General features: G+C 53.9%; 1 protein-coding gene across 2 annotated transcripts; it reads right to left on the reverse strand.

The window, feature by feature from the left end:
* Positions 1–537: 537 nt before the first annotated feature.
* Positions 538–20,297, reverse strand: UBAC1 (UBA domain containing 1). 2 transcript variants are annotated; one of them, XM_006218346.4, is made up of 10 exons: positions 19,943–20,296; positions 15,935–16,055; positions 15,032–15,105; positions 11,091–11,198; positions 10,002–10,104; positions 9,599–9,707; positions 8,793–9,006; positions 5,714–5,800; positions 4,858–4,996; positions 538–1,116 (listed from the first exon to the last, which is right to left on the reverse strand). In XM_006218346.4, the coding sequence occupies exons 1-10, from the start codon at positions 20,078–20,080 to the stop codon at positions 1,001–1,003; spliced, it is 1,209 nt and encodes a 402-aa protein (XP_006218408.2). In that variant the 5' UTR covers positions 20,081–20,296; the 3' UTR covers positions 538–1,000. The 2 variants fall into 2 exon arrangements, with proteins under 2 accessions (XP_006218408.2, XP_072816496.1); XM_072960395.1 differs by lacking the exon at positions 4,858–4,996 and having other exon boundaries at positions 19,943–20,297.
* Between the last annotated feature and the right edge of the window lie 338 nt (positions 20,298–20,635).

The following is a 20,635-nucleotide window of genomic DNA, read 5'->3' on the forward strand; positions in this document are numbered from 1 at the left end:
ATTAACTGCTTTAAGCAATATATAATGAGCAGAGTGAAAAAACAAGGAACCCATTTTCTCATTTAAAAACACAGACAACAGTGGGGTGGGTGGGTATAGCTCAGTGGTAGAGCACGCACTTAGCACGCATGAGGTCCTGGGTTCAATCCCCAGTACCTCCATTAAAACAAGTAGATAAATAAACCTAATTACTCTCCTCCCACCAAAACACACACATACACACACACAAGAAACCAAAAAATTAATAAAAATAAAGACAACAGATAACGTTTTAAAAAAAGGTGGCTGGAGGCGGGCAGGGGAGTCCCTGCTGGTGCCCAGCTTCTGCCCGCGGAGCCGCGAGGGTGCACGCCAGCTCCAGTGCCCGCACAGACCCTCAACTCCAGTTAAAACATGAGATTTTGCTGAGAAAATGCAGATGAGACAGCACCAACTGCCCAGGTGAAGTGGTGAGAGTGCCCTTTCTCGAGAACACACTCACTCAGCAGGATGCCCACGACTCCCTCTTTGGTGCTGAAATAAGACCAAGACAGAAAATTGGAAAAGGGGAGTTTATTAAAGAAAAGTCATCTGTGTATCTTCTACTTAAGTTAGTGCCTTTGACATTAACAGTTTGGATGGAAACATGCCTTCTTTCGTAACAAGCGGACTCTACAAGCAGCGCCTATGGGTCAATTCAAGTAGCCTTTCAAGAGCCCGAAAGGACACTTGGAGGGAGGTGACCCCTGGCGGGTGTGACGACCGCGCGTCTGTAAACACTGTCGGAGGCTGGAGCCGGGCCGAGCACGCGGCCACCAGGGGTTTCAGCAGGAAGATCAAAGCATGAGAACCGGCACCTGACAACCTGGGGGGGGGGTCCCCTCTGGCCTGGCCCTCCTCAGCCCCACAGACTTGGGGTCCGCCCGCTCCTCCCGCAGCTTGGCTGGAAGGAAGAAGAGGGCCTGGTGGACCCTGGCCCACCCCCAGGCAGGCTGCGGGAGCGGCAGCGGGGCAGAACGGCCTACGTGCGGTTCAGGGTCTGGAAGATGCGCGAGATCTGCAGCATGACCGGCCCAGTCTCCGGGTCATTCATCCACTGGGTGCTGTTGAGTGGGTTCTCCAGCATGTCTTCAAACGCTGTGGGGAGACAGCAGAGCCGCTGAGGGACGCCCCTCCACATGCAGACGAGCCAAGGCAGACTTCCCGCGCCAGCAGCTGCTCAGTGAGAAAGCACGCCTCCAACAGCCCGGGCCCACGCGGAGACCCCTCCTAAACATCCACCCCCGGCAAGGTCTCATCTGCTTATTGAACTGGCTGAGAACAGAAGCCAGCGTCCTCCATTCTGGCAGGTGGGGGATGTGCCTGTGTATTCACTGGCACAGAGAGTCTGGAGAGCAATGTGGCAGCGGCACCAGGAACCTTAAAATAGTGACAGCCTGTGACTCAGTAATTCCACTGCCAATCCCACCCTGACCAAACGATCAGATGCAGAAAAGGCTCACATAAAGATATCGTTGCAAATTTAACAATACCTAATTGGAAAAACCAAAATATCTAACCTTAAGGAAATGACTTTAAAAAAACTAACACATTAAAATTAATTGAGCAGTTCCCTAAAGTGAAAACTGAATTTCTAAACAGTTTTACAAAATTTCTCCCCCAAACAGAGGTGCCTTCTGACCCAAGACACACACTGGCTACTTCGGTGGACAGCACAGTGATGCAGGTCGGGTGGCTGAGCTCATGTCTGGGCAGGACGGCTTTACACCAGACCGTCAGGCAGCCAACGGCAGGCAAACCACGACAGCGAGAGTGGCCCCAAGTTTACAGGCTTCATGGAAAGCATTTATTCAAGGAGCCACGGGGGCCCTTAGCCCAAGGGCTCAGTGTTTAAGACCTGAGGACCCTCCCAGACCTCAAAACAATCACCAGGTCCTCCTGATCAAAATCGTCTGAAAACCAGTTAAAAGTACCAGAAAGGAACCCAGAAAGATGACTTGGCGTCTGGGAGAAGGAAACAGGAAGCAGATTTAGTGAGGTGGGGACAGGCTGCTCTGTTACCCAAAATCCCAGGAGAAAACTGCACAAAGAGATGAAAAAAGTGATAAACATGAAAAACCACACAGATGAAGATTTATCTGAGGAAGGGCTTTCTCTGCGCATCTTAACTTGTGCATTAAGAATTAAAAGGGGGGAAGCGTACAGCTCAGTGACAGAGTGCATGCCTAGCAGTCCCAGTCCCTCAACCCCCAGTCCCTCCATTAAATAAATAAACAAACAAACAAACAAATAAATAAAAGAATTAAAAGTGCAGCACATGACAAGGGACGTTCTTAATGTATAAGAAGCTGTCAACAAGCTCGAGCATGAACACAGCGGCTGAAAGACCAGAGATGTGCACAGACAACCCGTGAAAGGATGTGACTGGCCAGACCGTGCTCCATGCAGGTGGTCATGGAGGGGCACAGCCAAGGCCGAGGGTCTCTGTCCAAGCGGTGGGGGGGGGGAGCACCTCACCCAGATGGAGGCCCTGTCGGCTGCCAAGATATGGCCAAGAGCTTAAAATGCTCTTATTCTTTGACTTGTCATTTGACTTCCAACTACGTATCCTCAGGAAATAGCTGCACCCAAGAAGCCCGTCCACAAAGGGTTTCTTGAAGCAGTAGGTTCAAAAGCAACAAAATGAAAGACAATTTAAATGGCCAATAATAGGGGAACAGCATTTGTTAAATAATTTGTGACATAGCTATAGAATGAAATACCTGTACCCACTAAAAGCTACTGCTGAAAAGCGTAAACGCACCAAGACGTGATGAGAAAGGCAGTGTGAAAACTGCACAGCAGTGCGGCTGCACCCGCTCCAGACCCCAGGGAACCACAGAAGGAAAACCAACAACGGGGGACGGGGTGACTTCGACTTCTTCGTGCTTTTCTGCGTCTTCCAAATTTTCTATAATGAACACATTACTTCATCTAAAAAGATGCAGTTCATTAAAAACCTGATCAGAAATTTCTCGAGAGAAGTGAGCAGGTGCAGAGGCGCCTGCAGCCCGGCGACTGCACACAGGGAGGCCATTCTCTCCAGGTGGGGACCTGGCAACCGCAGGAGGCCTGGGACTTTGAGCCCGAGGAGGCAGGACCCTAGGCCAGTGCGAGTTCTGTGGTGCTGTCCAGATCACCAACTTAGAGCCTGCAGACCGAGTGCACTCACTCCGCGTGGCTTGTTTCAGAAATGTGAGAAATGTCCAAGACCAGCAGATGTAAAACCACGTAGTATCAATAGGTAGGGAAAAGCATTCAGTAAAACTGACCACCCTTCCGTGAATAAATACCTGTAGCCTCTAAACTGGAGGAAAAGGGGAATTGCCTTAATCTGACCAATTATATCTTCAAAAATTAAAAAAAAAAAAAGCCTACAGCAAGCCACAAACTCAACGGCCAAGAGCTGAAGGAAACGCGTCAGAAAAGGCTACCCTCCCGAGGTCTGAGGGGCAGGAGGGCGAGGAGACACCTTCGGTGTGGAAGGGACAGCTGAGTGCCTGGCACAAACGATGAAATAAGCTCACGTAAGACACATCATCAAAGCACAGCATTTGGGTGCAGAGAGAAAACATCCCTACTTCACACCACACACTTCCAGTAGGTAGGGACTTAAGTAAGAAAAGCAAAACTTAAAAACCACTAGAAACAGATAAAGGTGAATGTCCTCCTGACCTTGGGATCAGAGGGCCTTCTTTAAGATTCGCATCACAAATGAAACAGATACATTCAAAATTCAGACGTCTGTTCATCAAAGTGATAAAGAAACCAGAAACTGATAAACGGCACCCACAATATAAACATCTGACGCAGATCAGCGCTCGGCACACAGGCAGAAGCTGACGAACGACGACGCAGTCCTGCAGGGAAAGGGGCTCAGCCCTAGAAGGCAGGGAAATGGCCAAGAGCGGAAGCACCGGTGCCTGCCTGGGACGCTGCTCCTGGGGGCCGGCGACAGCCATTGACCTGCCGCAGACGGGGACGCCCTGGCTGGAAAACGGGCTCCGCACACACATGCGGGGCCCCCGCAAGCCCGGCCCGAAGCACGTGGCCCGGAGAGACCCTCCCGCACGCCGGGCGGCACCGGCATGCAGAGCAGAACCACAGGCAAGTAAACCATGATGTGCCACCGGGCAGCAGAACAGAGAAGTCAGCTGTGGTACCATGTTCGGTGAAGTCCTTCCCGGCACTTAAGAAAAGAAGGCAGAAGTCAGTCACAGAAGGAGCCTGCCTAGAACACAGAGGCAGCACCTGAGCCACAGCCGTGCGAGGACAGACACACGGCGACACTGCCGAGGAACCCAGGAAGGACAAAGGCTCGCAAGGTCACTGCAGCAGGGGAGGGGCGCCCGGGGGCTCGAGGGGGCCTGGGCTGCGCCAGGTTTTCTAAAAGCCTACCTTTTTAAGCTGAATGGTGGTACGCGGTTATATATTTTGTCATTACTCTTTAAAGTTACAATAATTACATACACTCTTGTACCTATATTATATTTCACAGTCCAACCAAGTGCCAAAGAATCCTTTGCAAACAGTGAGAGCTACAGTCAACCAACAGGTCCTCCCGCATGGCCCTGACCTGCTGGGCACTGTCTTCACTCCCCCTAGACTGGATGATCCACTTTAACTGGATTTGCAAAGCTTGAGTGGAGTCACTGAACAGGAAGCTGTCACATCACGAGGAGTACCTGATTTTCGGGCCTCAAAGTGACCCAGGCTGGAGCCGCATGGGACCCTGCCGCACTCGCAGGGAGACACTGGGCGTGGCAACTGCAGCATCGCCCTGTGACATCTGTGCCATGGGTGGGCCCACCCCTGAGCAAGCACAGAGAAGGCACACACCTAGTAACGTTTTCGGGTTGGTCAGGCCCAGCTGCACAACTGGGTTATCCAGGATGGCCTGGAAGAGAGGGCTCTCGGGGTCGATGCCCTTGTCCAGCTCCTCGGGAGAGGGCTTTCGGTCTCCCAGCAGCCACTCGCACTGCGAACACAAGAGCGACAGCCGTTAATGCTTCTGGCCCCCGTCAGCTCCAGGCACGGCAGCGGGGACTCCTGGCCAGCTCCCAGAGCTGCTCTGACCGTGAGGGACCTTGACATTGAGACGAGCCTGGCCCAGCCTCAGGTACCACACACGTCCAGACAGGCCAGCAGAGGGAGAGAAACACCACCTAGTTTCCTTAGCAGATCCTGGTGCCGCACTCAGCATAACGGCTGCAGCTTCTCCAGTCACTGAACAGGGCCCCCGCATGACCCATCCGAGTGCCAGAAGAATTAAGAAACGCACCCAACACCTGAGCTCTGCTGTGTGCTGGACCCCTGGGCGCGACCAAGGTCCTCTGGGAGTTCATCAGTGAGCCCAGAAGTTGACGTGTAAGCACAGACACACTGGCTCTGGCTCCCGCGGCCACAGAAGGACTCATCACCCCCAGATGGACGCTGCCGTCAGCCCCCAGCCCCGGCCGGCAGCTCTGCACCAGCAGCCGCGCGTCCACTGGGCAGGAATCGAGCTCAGAGTCAATGTAACGGAGCCAGGGAACACGTTACACACTCACCACCAAACAGGGGCCAAGCCCAGGTTCTCTCAGCCTTGGGCCCACCGACCCCGCTGTTCCCCTCCAGAAGCAGAGTGCCCGACTCGACCGCGCTGGGAGGTGACTGAGCACACGGACCCGGGCAGCGCGCGGGAGCCCATACTCACGGCCGCGTTCTGCTGGTTGTTGTTCACTCTCAGGGCGTCCATCACCTCCTGTTCGTCGAATCCCATTTCCATCAGGGAGATGACGGCCTAGGGGAGACGAGAGGAGGGCCCGCGGGCGCTTCAGTGCTGCACTCCCCCAGGCCCCGGCCGCAGCCCTGCCCCACGAACGGCATCTGAGCAGAGGGTGTTTTAACTCATGCCATGGGGTTTCCTGCTCCAGACTCTGTTTCGCTATAGCTTTACAAAAACATTTGTTGGTTTTCTGAACAACCTCGGGACGGAGCCGGGGGTGGGGAGCCGGGGGGTGGAGGGCACGCCCCCGGCCCCACCACAGAAGTGGCCAGACTGACTCAAGGTCCTTCCAGGTTCGCCCATCGACCGTCTGGGGGGAACTGTCTCCACAACCATGCACCGCTCATTCCAGAGGGTCTTGTCACCCTGAAGGACTGTGTTACGGAAAAGTCACATGAGCAAGTCCCATTTAAGTGGAGACAAAAAAATCACAGTAATTTTTGAAAAAAGGAGTGATTTCCCTCATATTTTATCTTTTAAAAAATGAAACTAAAATTAATTCTAAACGTATTTAACAAAATTTAAGCTACAAGTATAAACGTATGGCAGTCTCTGGAGGGGCTGGTGACCCTGTGTTCAGTGTTTTGGGGAGGTGCACATTTTCAGGACAAAAACCGTAAGACGATATATCCTTCACTTTACTCTTGACTTTTACCATATAGTCTCTGAAAAGGTCAACTCTGCACAAAAAAGTAAAGCTTTCATTCCCAAAGTTTCAAGGGGTGCTCTTAATTCTCTGAAGGTTAAACAGCGCTCCTGTGACCCTGATGTCGCCTCCCGACTTTCTGCCTGGAGCTGGCTGGCCTCAGGCTGCCCGCCCCTTGGAGTCAGCGTGCGTGGACGCGTACAGCCTGGCACCCTGATTTCCCAGGCACACCCCTTCTGCGGACGTGAGTTCTCACTCTGTGGTCAGTCTGGACTGTTTCCAAGAGACCCGACAGAAGCAGCAGCAGCCGGGGGTGCTCATCAGGAGAGATGCTTAAGTGGAACCCGACTGTGCAGTGTGTTCAGAACCCAGCGTTTTCTGCCTGCACTCTATCTTGTCTGCTTTCCTGGGCCGCTTTCAGCTCTGGGGCCCCCGGGCGAACGCTGGGAGAAGGCCCCACCATGTAGCAGTATTTGATATCAACGTCATATAAATCACCAGAAACGTACTCCTAACTCCAAGGAGAGGAGGGTCTTTTTCATTAACTTAAAAAGAAACGCATCCTCTCTCCTCATTTCTGTCTCGGCCCAGGAAATGATGTCCCAGGACTTCCGGGGGTGGTGATACCAGAGCCCCCGCCCTGCCCCCCCCCCCGACTTCCAGGAAGGGCCTCCCGGTGGCGGCGCTGGGGGGCCCTGCACCGCAGGCTCTGCACGCTGCATGCCCACGTCCCGTCCACAGCGGAGTCTCAAGGCCAAGACCTGCTCTCCAATCCGGCCTTCCCAGGATCAACACTAATGTCTCGATCCTTATCGGACCACCCTCCTGTCTCCTGGCCCCTCGAGCCCTTTTACGACGCCTGCTGCAGGAGAAGTCGCCCATAGAGCGTCCCCACCACACAGTGACGTTGAGGGGAAGGAGCGGCAGCAGAGCTGTACCCTGGGGTAAACGCGCACGTTAACACCGTTAGGAAGGGCACCAGGCGGGGAAGGTCTTTGAGACGGCAACCAAGACCATGAACTACCTGGCAGCAGGCCTGATGGGGACCATGGTGGACCCCTACAGGGGAAAGCCTGGGGCCTGGCAGCAGAGCACAAAGGACCCACCCAGAGAGCAGCTGCCTTTCCTAACAGGGGTCCAGCTCCAGACCCTGGCTTGGCTCCCAAGAGACCGAGACAGTGAGACACCCTTCCTTCTGGTCCTAGAAACTCTGGACTAAAACACAACACATACTTTGAAGGCATGGCCGAACTCACAAAAGGAAAATCTCAAAGTAACAGAAACAAAGGAACACACCAGTGTCACAGAGGGTGTGCCCCGGGAAGGGCACAGGTCTTACCAGGGTGGGGCTGGGGGCCAATGTCACATGTAGGACATTGACCTTGGGCCCATGTGAGATGCAGAGTTATAGCTTAAAACCAGGACCCTGAACGGGGTCTGCATCCCCAAGGAGAGGGGCAGGGGAAGACTCCACCCCAGAGAGTGGGTTGTACTCTGCACACAGCCCAGGAGCCCTGCCTGAGTGATTAACATGAAAACCCACCCCTGGCCGGAGGTCCTGCTCAACCCGCAAAAGCAGGCTCTAAACCACCCACGGTGGGCATCCCATGGCCCGGCCACGGGAGATTTCCACAGAAACACGGCCCACAGGTGGGCCCACGAGGTAGCATCACACCAAGAAAACTGAGCTACAAGTGGAATCAGGATACAAAGACTCAGAGCCCTGACCCCTGGAGTCGGCAGACCTATGATTTGAAAGAAATCAGAACATGCTCAAAATATGCAAAATATCCAAGAAGGTGAAATCAAATTAAAACCCTAAAAAAGTACAGAACGGTGAAAAAGAATACAGAGATGCCAAGGCATCAGAAGCAAGCCCACAGTGACAAGGGGCCATGAAACTGCACACGGCTGTCCACTCGCCAAGCACAGCCAGAGGCGGCCGGGCCTCAGCTCCCTGAATCCCACAGACGCCGTGGTTACCAGAGGGCCAGCAGCCTGGCCAGCCTCCCCGGCTCACAGGGTGACCCACTCGGTGCCTGACCCTCTGGTCTCGGGGCAGACTCTGCCCGACCCCACAGCTCGCGGACACTTGTAACTCAGACAAGATGACTTTTTCGGATGTCAGATGTGTCAACTAGTGGTTCAGAGGGAAATAAAGCCGCCTGGAGGCAAGTGAGGAGAACTTAAAACCGAACCCAGGAACCCAAGTGGCCCCAGGCCCGTCTGCAAAGCCTCCCCCAGCCTCACTCAGCACAGGGCCGGGCGGCCGGGCGGCCGGGCTCCCGTTCCTGTGCACAGCGTGGCCGCAAGGGATGGACAGTCACGCCACCTGCTGGATCCAGGTCCGTCAACACATACCCGAGCGTCAGGGCGAAACTCCCTTTTCCTCCGGATCTTCTTAAAGATTTCTGTCAGCTCGTCTCTGGCTTCCTCATCCTCCGCGCTAGTCCCAGCAGCAGCTGAGGCCTCAGCACCCGCTTCTCCCTGTTCGGCTGGGCCTGGAAGAGGTGTGTCAATGGTGGGGTCTTCTGCGTGCTCGATTAACCACTCCATGGCCTGAGGCACCGACATGCTGAAAGGGAAGGGAGACTCTGCAGCACCCTGAGCCAGGAAGCCAGGCCTTCTGTCTCCCCGAGAAAAGCCTCTCCGAGCTGCTGACCCTGATAACAAGACTCTGATGCAACACGTTGGAAGCCCCAGCCCCGCCCTAAACTGCCCCAGGCCCTGGCCAAACGCAGAAACCCACCCGCAAAGCAAGGGGAGCCAAACAAGAGTCTGGGTCCAAAGACAAAAGAACACAGCCTGCTGACCATCCTTTGGTTACACGTTTATTTCAGATCTGAACATAAACACAAGAAACCACAGGTGATGACTGAGGACACCACTGCCTGTATTCTTGGGGTTGTCCACGTCCCTGCTATCAACCGGCTTTGACCTGAGTTCCCAGTAAGAACTCACAGAACGATCATCACGTTCAATGTCTTAAAACACTTGGAGATGCACAAGCAGGTTACTCCCAGGACATGCACTGCAGGTCCTGTTTTAAAACTCACACATACTAGAAACAATTCAATCAGAGCCTCTGGGATGGAAGGTGTCACCCATGGGTGATCCCAAGAGACCGAGCCCCGTCGCGCCCGGGGAGGGAGGTGGCCCGGACGTACTGGTTCAGCCGCAGGGCCTTGGCAGCTCTGCTCTCGGGAAAGCCCATCTCCGTGAGCTGCCGCAGAGCCGCCTCGTCCACGCGCTCGTCCTCGTCCTCGTCCAGCATGGCTGCAGGCAGGAGACGCAGCTGTCAGGCCTCGGGCTGTGCCCGGTGCTTCCTCACCCCCAGGAGGGCCGGGGCCTCGTCTGAGCACCAGGCATCCATGGCAGTTCTCTTAAACCCCAAACAGTCTGAGCAGTGACCATCAGCTCCCACTCATGTAAACCCAGGACAGTGTGGACGGCTGACCCAGCCCCACCCACCGACTCTCCCGTTTCCAGGCTGGGGGCCATGGCAAGTGCCCATGGGGAAGGGCTGAGTCCAGGCGCAGGACCTCACATCTACCCAGGGCTTGCTCCTACCGTTGGCCTTCTTAAATAACTCAACCGCGTCCGGGTTCAGTGCCAGCAGCTTCTGAGCCACCTCGATGAGAGACACCAGGATCTTCCGGAGCTCTGTCTGGAACTGCAGTGAGAAGGAAAGAGCAGCTCGCGTCTCCATGCCCACTAATCCACTGGGACCTGAACTGACACTCCCTGTCCTTGAACCCCACACCTGTGAGTCAAAGCACATCAAGATACCTGAGGAGAAGAGGGGGAGACCGGAGGAGAAACAAGGCATCTCAGGGCCAAGAAGGAGAGAGGCTCTCGTTGGTACAGCCAGGCCGGCAACACGAGAACCAAACATCTGGTGGTGTCACTCGGCCCTTTAGCCCCTGAGGAAGGCATCTGGCCCGCTGGGGGCTAGGTGAGCTGAGAGCCCTCTGTGGCCTCACTGAAGAGAACGGGGGATCCTACAGGACCCACAGACATGGGTCTCTCACTTTCAACTGGTTGGAAGAATGACCTGCAGCCAATTCAACTTCTCAACTAGGAGGTCTGTGTCACCAGAAACCCCCTCACCCCAACGAGCCTCAGCCAAAATGCAAGAGACACCACGTGGGGCAGACACACACACGGGTGTGCCAGGACCCCCATGCCCTGGTCCACACAGAACTCTCTGGAAGAGACCCTGGAGAGGTGTGTTCGGGAATGAAGTGGCTTGTGGTTGAGCCCTCAGACTAAACACCAACACGTCGGGGCGGCCACCCCAACTCTTGCACGGCACAGGCGCCGGGCTCTGGCCGCACCCTCCCACGGGGGCGCTGGGAACATGCTGATTTTTCAACTGAGGACTTTCCAAGCCAAAATAACCAAGAGTCCAGATTTCTATATAAACATTTTTGCCAAACTCAGGACAAAACTAACATTTTTCCAACAGTATCTATCCTTTCAGTCCTGCCCTTAGATATCTTTTTAAACTTTTTATTTTGAATTAATTTTAGGTTTACAAAAAAGCTCCAAAGTAGTATCCGCTTCCCCCGGCTTCCCAAATGCATTCAAGAACTTCCTGTGGCCCCACGCAGTGGCCAGCAGCCCCCATGCCCCCCAGCACCCCCCGTGAGCACTCACATCTCGCATGTTGGTCTGGACCACAGCCCGGTCCATGTTGTAGGAGGGCAGGTTGGCAGTGGCGCGAAATATAGCATCTCTATCCGGGGCTTTCTGCTCTTGTTTTTTCTAAGACAGAAAAGTAATTAGAAATTCAGAAGTTGGGGAAGGGTACCGCTCAGTGGTAGAGGGTGTGCTCAGCAGCACGAGGTCCTGGGTTCTATCCCTAGTACCTCCATCAAAGTAAGTAAATAAACCAAATCACCTTCCCCCCAAAATTAAATATTACAAAAAAGAAAGTCAGAAGTGAATATAAGAGCAAGAAAAGGCAAGGTTCTGTGCACTAAATACACAGCTCTAACCAGGGAGAGAACCGGTTTCCCTGGGAGCTAGAGCTGTGCACTCCTTGACGAGCAAGGAGGCTTCTGGAGGGTTCTGTGCATGGCCTCAGGAACAGAGCACCACACACACGGCCGGCGGGCGGCCCTGGAGTGCGGCAGCGCAGGACATGGGATAAGACAGACTCTGTCTCTCGTGGCCACAGAACGACCATCACATGGCGCCTGGCTCGCTGGGAACACGCACTTACCTTTTGCTCCTTCTGGAACCCCTGGCTTGACAGTAAAAGAGCAAAGGAGAAACACACCAGAACAAAAGGTGATAAAAGAAATAAAATCAGGAGAGATGGCACCAAACGCTCCGCAGTCAGCAAACAGCTGGTGGCGTTGGCAGAGCTACGAATGCGGAGGCCAAGGGCATGGGGAGAGGCAAGGCCAGGCTAGTCCTGGAGCCCGAAGGCAGCGCACCAGGTGTGGGGTGAGCTCCAGGAGCCGAGGATGGGGCTCCTCCCCCAGCCTGCTCGGCCTGCGACTACCCAGGCTGTGAGTGACCTGGGGAAGCCAGGGAGCCCAGGGGAGAAAGGCACCACCCTAACCCCAATGACGAGACGCAGTCCCAGGGCAGGAGGGCACGGTGGCTCGGCCCCTGCCCCACCGTGAAGCCCACTGCAGGCACCAGCTGCCAGGCACACAGAGCAGCCTGGTGGCTGCCAGGGCCTCTGACAGGGATGGCCAGCCAAGGAGCGCCAGGGATGGGAGGAGAGCCTCTGATGGGAAAGACAGAGACCGAGGTAAAAGCCAGGAAAGCAAAAAACCATGAAGGGAAGAGACAACACAGGGAAGAGAAGACCTTGAAAAGCAGAAAGCACTGTTGCACGACACTCAGAGAAACAGGGACACAACAGGACGCTACAAAAGATAATCTGAGAACAAGAATCTAATTGGGAAACTTAAAAATATTACAGCCAGATGAAAGCGGCTACAGGGCGGCTGGAAGACAAAGCCAAGGACATGTCTCAGAAAGCAGGTCCCACGTCCAGCCAACAGGAGGTCCAGAAAGAGAGAAAAGCAAGCAAGGGGATGAAATGACCCAGAACAACCCAGAAAAACTTCCACAACGGCAGCACATGAGTCTGCAGTCAACGTGCCAAGTACAGTGCAGGGGGAAGAGCGCCCGACACAAAGCAAACCTTCACATTTCAGAACTCTAACGAGCATCAGGAGACCCTACAAATTCCAGACAGAGTCAGGGAAGAGGAAAAGAACCGCACACAGTATAACGGGCGTCAGAGCTGATGAGCTCCCACCCGCCACCTGGACACCCTGGAGACCGGAGCCAAAGCCATCATCACGCACGCAGCTGGTGCCCACTCACCAGCCATGGAACGCTGGAACGCGGGGCCTCCAGACCTCCTCCTCCTCTGGGATGCTAGAGGGAGTCTGGCCCTCAGGACCAAGGAACAAGGCGAGAGCAAGACACCGGACTCTGCAGGAGGCACATGCAAGTTGAAGACCGTCCCCAGACCCGCTCCTGGCCATCACACCTGCAAGCCCTGGGTCTGCGAGCAGGTGGGTCTCACTCTGGTCAGGTCACATCACCTGGCACAGCAACTTGAGAAACGTGACCCTCGGTGGGCCTGGCCTAGTCAGATGAGCCCTTACAAAGGACGGGGCTATTTCTGGGAATCAAGATTCAAAGCAACAGGGATTGGACACATGAGGTCTCCTGGGCTGGCTCTGAAGATGCAATGGCCTCCAGAAGATGAGGGTGGCCTCGGCTCACAGCCAGCAGGAAAACGAGACTTCAGCCCTTCTAACTGCGGAAGCTGCGTTGTGCCAGCTGAGAGAGCATGAAGCAGAGCCTCCCTGGAGCCTCCAGAGAGGAAGGCGGGCCTGACCTCAACTCCCGAGCCCACCCAGCGCGGACCTGGAGGCCTGACCACGGACGCTGTCAGGAAACGCCGACGTGGGAGAGCCAGAGGGAGGTGGGCAAGCCCAGCCGCACAACAGGCAATGATGCAGATGGACGCAGCCTGGAGGAGCAGGAGGGGTGTCTCCAGGGAAGGGGGAGCTGGTAGATGGCCTCACACTTGGAGCCCCATTGTCAGAGGGGTTTATCAGTTTTGGTGAACAATCTGAAAAAATCAGTAATAAGCCACACAGAAAAATAAATGATGCAGCAATTACTGACTCCAAAAAAACAAAATCGTATTAAAAAAAGGATAACTAACCTTCGCACACTTTGTTCACAGCAGAACGCAACACTCACATAACAACAACAGAGGTTCTGAGTCTTCAACCAACATTATGATCTAACAATCGTAGGGGGCGAGGGTCCATGCCCAGATCACCAAGAACCCAGTAGTCTAAAGCTGATAATCCAAGACATTACAATACTGCACAGTGTGGGAAGTCAGGAAGAGAATTACTGGAGAAACAGGTGGGAGAAGCCTGCGTGGCGGCCTTCCAGGTGCAGGACTCAGCGGGGACACGAAGCTACTGATTTTTATTAAAAGGTGTGTCTCATTCTCTGACTTTTTAAATACATGTGCTGCTTTGACTTTAAAAATTAGTAATAATTCGGGGGGAGGGTAGAGCTCAATGTTAGAGTGCTTGTTTAGCATGCACGAGGTCCTGGGTTCAATCCCCACTACCTCCATTAAAATAAACAGATCAATCAATCAATCAACCTAATTACCCCCCCAAAGTTAATAATAATTCACAAAACTAGGCATTAGCATTTTACGATGTTTCATTTTGCAAATATGCCCAGAGAAAAGGTGAAGGCCACAGCACCCTGCAAGCTACCCAGAGCATTCACAGAGTCACCAAGGCTCACCTAGTCACCAACGATCAAAACTGTAACCGGAGAACTGGGTCCGCCCTAGCACTTCTGGGAAGCGGGCCTGAGTCAGGGATGGCTGGAGGTGGAGCAAGTGGCCTGCCCACGTGCCTGCCTGCACCGTGGCAGGTGCAGCTGCAGATAAGAAGGGCCCCCTCCTGTGCCGCCTGCCCCAGAGGAGACCCTAAAATAGCTCGCTCCGCTATCAGGCCCAGGCCCAGGCCCAACGAGTGTGGCCTTTCTCTGGGGTGAATGGCCTCCCAGCATTTCAAAGCGCAAGTAAGAAACTCCGCATCCTGAGCTCAGCAAAGACCGTGGCGTTCCCGTGCTGTGCTGTACAGCGCACCACTCTGCAGGCCACCCTGGCATCTCCAGGAAGTGACTCCCTGGAGTGGGTCAGTGCTCCTGGGGAGGGCCTCAGTGCTCCTTTGCCACCCCTGCTGCGTTCGTATTCCTTGTCTCGCGGGTGATCCTGAATGACTTTCTGACCTTTTTCTATTGGGACCCGCTTGAGGAGAGGAAGGACAGGACTTGAGAGGTAAACCCAACCTCAAGAATGGGCCGCACTCTTCTCTGCGGCCCCGAAGGTGGAGCCGGTGCTCCTGGGAGCCGGCATCAGTGAGCAGGCTGGCCACGACACAGGGCCCTGGTGCCCACACCTTCTGTGACTCTGGGACCAGCAGGGTCCGCGGACACTAGCACACAGACATTTCTTGTCCACAGTCTTCACTGAAGGGAGCTTCCACTAACAAAGCCCTCCAACTCCCAACTCTGAAACTCACCTTTTCCTCTGCTGAGACATCAGCCATCTTAGGGGGCGGAGCTGGAACACGCCTCTTTATCAACAGCAAGACATCTGGGGAGAAGCCCACCACGCTGGTTATCATTCTGTACTCATACCGCAGGGTAACGGTGCCTGATGACCCAAGGATGCAGGAACAGGGGTCCCCGGCGCCTCCTCCCCGGAGCAACCCCACAGGTCCCCATCCCCTGGCTCCCACGTCTGTACACCCCGCTCACCCACAGGCTCAGGCCTGGCAGGAGCCTGGCTGTGGGTCACCAGAGCTGACCAGTGTTCTCATTTTAAGGGCTCTGTCTGGAAAGTCTGGGAGGTTGGAGTGTTTGGACTTAACCCTCAGAGCTAAACACCTGGGGTGCAGTCAGGCCACAGTCCACAGTGTGGTCAGCTCCCAGCTAGTTCTGGCCTCTCAACCAGACTTGAGGCAGGTCTGCACACAATACGCCAGTAATTCCAGAACAGATTACTTAAGGGAGTCCCAGAATTAAAATTATGCTTTGAATGACATCCAGAAAACCAAAGTTTTCTTCCCAAGCACCTCCACACACAAAGCTCTCAGGTACTAGACAGACACGTGCACATTAAGAACACCTTCCTAGAAGTTCGAGACGAATGCCACAACTGTACATCCTAGCCCCAAAGGAAAGCCTGCAGCAGCTCTGGAGACCACGGACAAAATTAATGATGAAGCTCACAGTGGGTTTCTCAGACGCGTGCCGCTTGTTCAAATTCAGGTCTGCTTTTCCCACAAACACTCTGTTCTCTGACGAGTCTCCCAGTTCAGCTCCAACTCGGAGCAGCAACCTCCATGCGGAGAGCACCTGTCCCCACGGGTCCCCTGCCCCGGGTGGCGCCCTGCTCACTGCTGCCCCTGGGGAGGGCTTACCTTCGTCCTGGATGTTCTCTTCCAAGATTGTTTTGGTATCACTCAGCACTCTCTCTGAAGCAGCATGGATTAATTTGTGATGGGTGACGCTTTTGGGGTCTTCTAAGCTCCCATGAGCACACTGGGGGGGGAAATCATAGAATGTATTTCAAGATCGCAGATAAATCACAATACTAATAACACAGGACCTGTCATCCCAAGTCATGCCAGGAATTTATTGGGTTTTTCACTAGGTAAGGAATTAAAGCATAAATGAAATCAAAGAACTCCTGTCACTGGTGGAAGCCAGACCAAATGCCACAACACCTGGTCCCCAGGGGCAATGATCTGTGCACCAACCTGCTAAGCGCCTCTAAACACACTCACAGCTCTGACATAAGATACTCTGTTGGTAAACTAGCCTGGAAAGTGACTTAGAAATGAAAATAGCAAGTCCATCGTTCCCCGAAAATCTAAAGACAGTGCGATCTGTGCACTTGTTTTCCTTCTTCCACAGATAAACGGAAGGGAGCCAAGAGACAGCAAAGAAAGAAGGCTGGTCCACAGAGAGCAAGAACTAGGGGCCTGACCATTTAAACACCCACAAAACCCCAAGGAAACACGACCGGCCCCAGCTTAGCCCCTAGCTCAGCCAGCGCGAGCCGCAGAGACCCTAAAGCAAGTAACAGGTGTAGCTAGCGAGGCCCCTCCTGGGAGTTGGAAGGGGGTCAGTTGGTACATGGCTGTTTCCCTGATCAGGGACCCAGCAACCCAAGAACCCACCAGGGGCGAGTACTGAAGTCCAGGCTGGAAGGACGTGCCATAACCCTGGGGGCCTGCCTGCCCCAGAACCCTGGTGCCACGGTCCTCCTGGCCTCCCTCAGGTTAAGCAGGGCCACCTGATCACCTCCCTCTGCCACCCAGAGGCTCAAAGAAACCCACCACACACACATGCTCACTAAAAGAGAGGAAAAACTAAAGGTGTATTTCACCTCTTGACTCCGGCAATTTACAAGCAACTAGAATTCTCGCTATTCTACCACTGAAATCAGGAAAAAAGGATCATAAAGGCTTCAAGGGCTGTCCCACGTGCACACAGAACTGGGAAGCCTGGAGTTGGAGGAATGGGGGGACAAAGGTGGAATCCAGCCAACAGTAAGATATACTTTGATCATTTATGACAGAGAACGCCCCCTTCCCTTGAATCCCACAATGGCTCTGCTCCCAGAAATACTGGGTGTGCTTCTTCTAACTCTAAAATTTGCAGGCTAGCTGATTTGCCAAGTTCAGAATCTAGTCTATGAATCACAGTTTTCCAAAACAGTCCTCATACTGGTTCCTGAAAAACTGTACTCCGCCATGTGTCAACAGGAACGAAACGTAAGTGTGAGTCGCCCACAGTGCAGCAGTTATTTCGTTCTGTGTCTTTGTTCTCAGCAGGAGCACTGGGACCAAGCTGCGATAAGGCAGCAACGAAGCCCCAACAAAGCCCTTCGCCGGGGCAGGGGCTCTGACACCCACCGACCTGCCTCCTCCCCAGAAGGGCAGAGGCTGGGTTCCCTCACGCACATCTTCACTTGAAGGCACATCTTCATGTGATCTAAAACATGTTAACTGCCACACTAGCAAGTTATGGCCTGCCAACTTCACGCAAGTGTACCACACACAGAAACACGCCATCACATCGCAGGTGTGATTTTCTTAAAAGCATTAACCCCCCATACACAGGAGGCTTTACTTTGCCCCTTTCTGCAAGCCCGGCCTAGAGACCGTCATGGTGATCCCAATCTATATAAAACCAAGAAGGGAAAGGCCACAATAGCAACCCCTTTCTGAAAGAGTTAGGACAATAAACCCTCACTAATAAAGCAATTTTATTGATTAAAAGTTTATGTATAATAAAAATACATAAAAAATAAACAACTCCCAGGAATACTGGGAGGGGAAGAAACCAGTGCCCCCATCAGCTACTCTGGGAAAGAGGAAGGAAAAAAGAATTCCCTTCGTGTACATAGGGAAAACTGGGAAGGAGGAGCAGGGCAGGCACACACCCGACCTCACTGCCGGCAGCAACATGACGTTCAGGGATTGGTTTCCAGGAGACGTTCCAGTACATAACTTGAGAATTCCTTCTCCTGACTAACTCATCCTGCCTGGCTCACAAGGCAGTGGGCTCACAGAACAGGGTGGGCATGGAGGGAGTATGTTCTGAAGCCTCAACTCTGAGTCCCATAATTTATGGCAGCTCTTTGGGTGTGAAACTCCCCTGCTGGCTGGACCCCCACACTTGGAGAGACTGCAGAGTGGAATAAAATCTCACTTCAAAGTGGGGTAATGTCAGAAAAAGATCCCAAATGACACATCTCAATACTGACTGGAACAATAAATACCAGGATTGTAACAATTACCATCATATCAAACTTAGCTGCCTAATTAACACCAAGTGACCCTGAAATTCACTAGCAAGCCTCATTTCACTGCAGGATTGTGGCCACCCTGCATCCAGCAAGCCTACTGGTGCCATTTTTCCAATGGCGTTATTTTTAAATTAAGTATGCGCATTGTGTTTTGTTTTGCTTTGTTATAGATATAATGCTATTACACACAAAACAGACTATAGTGTAAACATAACTTTTACATGCACTGGGAAACCAACACGTTCGTGTAACTCCGTATTGTGATACTCATTTGTTTCAGTGTCTGGAATTGAACCCGCAGTGTCTCAGAGGTGTGTCTGTATTCCATTAATCCACATGTTTGTTCGGGGCCCACCAAGAGCCTGGCCCTGGCTGTGTAAATACAAATCCAGCTTGTGAGGACCTCCCATCCTGAGTGGGTGAGACACAGCATCTCAGGGAGGTTTATAAAAAGTGCACACAACTAGACAAGCACCATGCCTAACTCTAATAGCCTGGATGCTCACGGAGCCCCCAGCCTTCCAGCTTAGTGCCGCACTGATGGTTTTCTGGATGATGACATCATTCAGCCATGTCAGAAGTAAAAGAAGAAAGTGGCCAAAACATACCTGCCCAAACATGAGAGCACGGATCCCCCTCCTGTTTGATGTGAGACCAAGATGGTTATTCACATCCAGCATGTTCCAGAAGGGGGCTCTGGCAACCAGAATACTCTTTGGCCTGCCCCTGACAACTCCACAGAACCATACTCACAAAAGTGACCCAAAAGCATCTTTGTGGGTAGTCAGTATAACAGTAAGAAGTTTGTTCTTGGAGACCACACTAATAGATACATAATTTATCACATGAAGTGCACACTAAGAGGCTGTGGCCTTCTTTGTCCTAAGTTCTGACATGGAGACACGACATCATGCCAAGGACAGAGTTTCCTTAGGCAGTCAGACAGGCAAATAGATGTCTTAGCGCGACTCATGGAGACAAGAAGTTTACAGAAATAAACCCATCAAGAACTAGTTCCAAAAGTTAGTTACCTAAGGACCTAACTGTGCAAGGAGTATTTCAGGTGAACAAACTTTAAAAAGTGGTCCTCTCAGCGCAAAGCTCCTTCTCCTGGACCTACCCATGTAATCAATTTAAAGGCCGCAGGGACGGCTCCCGCAGCCGCACTATTTTAAGTTATTCGAGGCACAAACAGCCAGAGCCAGGCCCCAGCCCACACGCCAGCCAGCAGGAAACAGCTCCAAGCAGCCGGCTCTGCAGGCCAGGGGAAGGCGCCTCTCCACTGCGGGTCCCTACTTCCTCGGACACTAATTCCCAGCTCCTGGGGGAGCTGCTGACAAATGAAGAACCTTACTCCAGCAACAAACACGAATGCTGGAAACGCGTGAGGCACCGCTCTGGCGACGACTTCGCCTCTCAGAGCTTGCGTTCCCGACCAGCCCCCGCCTCCCGGGTTGCTGTCGAAGTTAAACCAGAGGGTGGAGGGTAAAGTACCCAGCCCGGTGCCGGGCTCGCGGAGGCGCGTCTAGTGGGTGTCGAGGGCCTGGAAGAGGGGCGGCTGGGAAAAGGCGCGGAGGGAGTGGGGAAGGCCTGGAACCACGGCCAGACTTACGTGCTTGAGGCAGCGCTCCTTGAGCTTCTCCACCAAGGTGTCCTCGGTCGCCTCCTCCAGCCACTCGGAGCCGTCGGACGCGCAGATGTGCAGCCGCAGCACCTTGCCCGCGAAGATCTTCTCCTCCTGCACGAACATCGCGCCGCCGCCGCCGCCGCCAACGCCGGGGCCTACGCCCGTCGCCCGGGCCCTGAAGGTCACCGGGGCGGGCGGGCCGGGGGCGGGGCCAGGCCGCCCTCGCGCTCCCTCGCTGGCCGCCGCCGCCCCGCCCCGGCTCCCGTCGGCCGGCCGCCCGCCACTCGCCGCGGCCTGAGCTGTAGCCTCGCTCCGCCGCCGAGCCGCCGGGGGCGCGCTGTCGCCGCCGCGCAGGAAGTACGTCACAGGGCGTGCCCGCAGCACGCCGGGAAATGTGGTTCTCCGGCAGCCGCTTCGCCGCCGTCGCCGCGCCGGATGTGCGTCACGGGAGCGCGCGGAGCGTGCCGGGAGGTGTAGTTCTCGGGCTGCCTCCCTCGACCCGCACCTGGCTGCGCTTTTCGGGCACGGCGTTAGCCACGCGGGAGCAGTGAGTCCGTTTTGAGACGGGCTTTCAGTAAAAAACATACACTAGAACTTCGAGAGTTGGTAGGAAAAAGACATGAAAAATACCTCAATAATGTTTATATATTGACTTCATATTGAAATAATAGTTTGGAT

Source organism: Vicugna pacos, chromosome 4 (assembly GCF_048564905.1).
Source record: "Vicugna pacos chromosome 4, VicPac4, whole genome shotgun sequence".
NCBI lineage: Eukaryota > Metazoa > Chordata > Mammalia > Artiodactyla > Camelidae > Vicugna > Vicugna pacos.

Coding starts and splice junctions, on each gene's coding strand:
- UBAC1 (XM_006218346.4), bottom strand. CDS start 20,080: ATGTTCGTGCAGGAGGAGAAGATCTTCGCGGGCAAGGTGCTGCGGCTG. Junction 15,106..15,934: donor AGAGAACATCCAGGACGAAG/GTAAGCCCTCCC, acceptor GCTTCTCCCCAG/ATGTCTTGCTGTTGATAAAG. Junction 9,708..10,001: donor GTTATTTAAGAAGGCCAACG/GTAGGAGCAAGC, acceptor TCCTGCCTGCAG/CCATGCTGGACGAGGACGAG.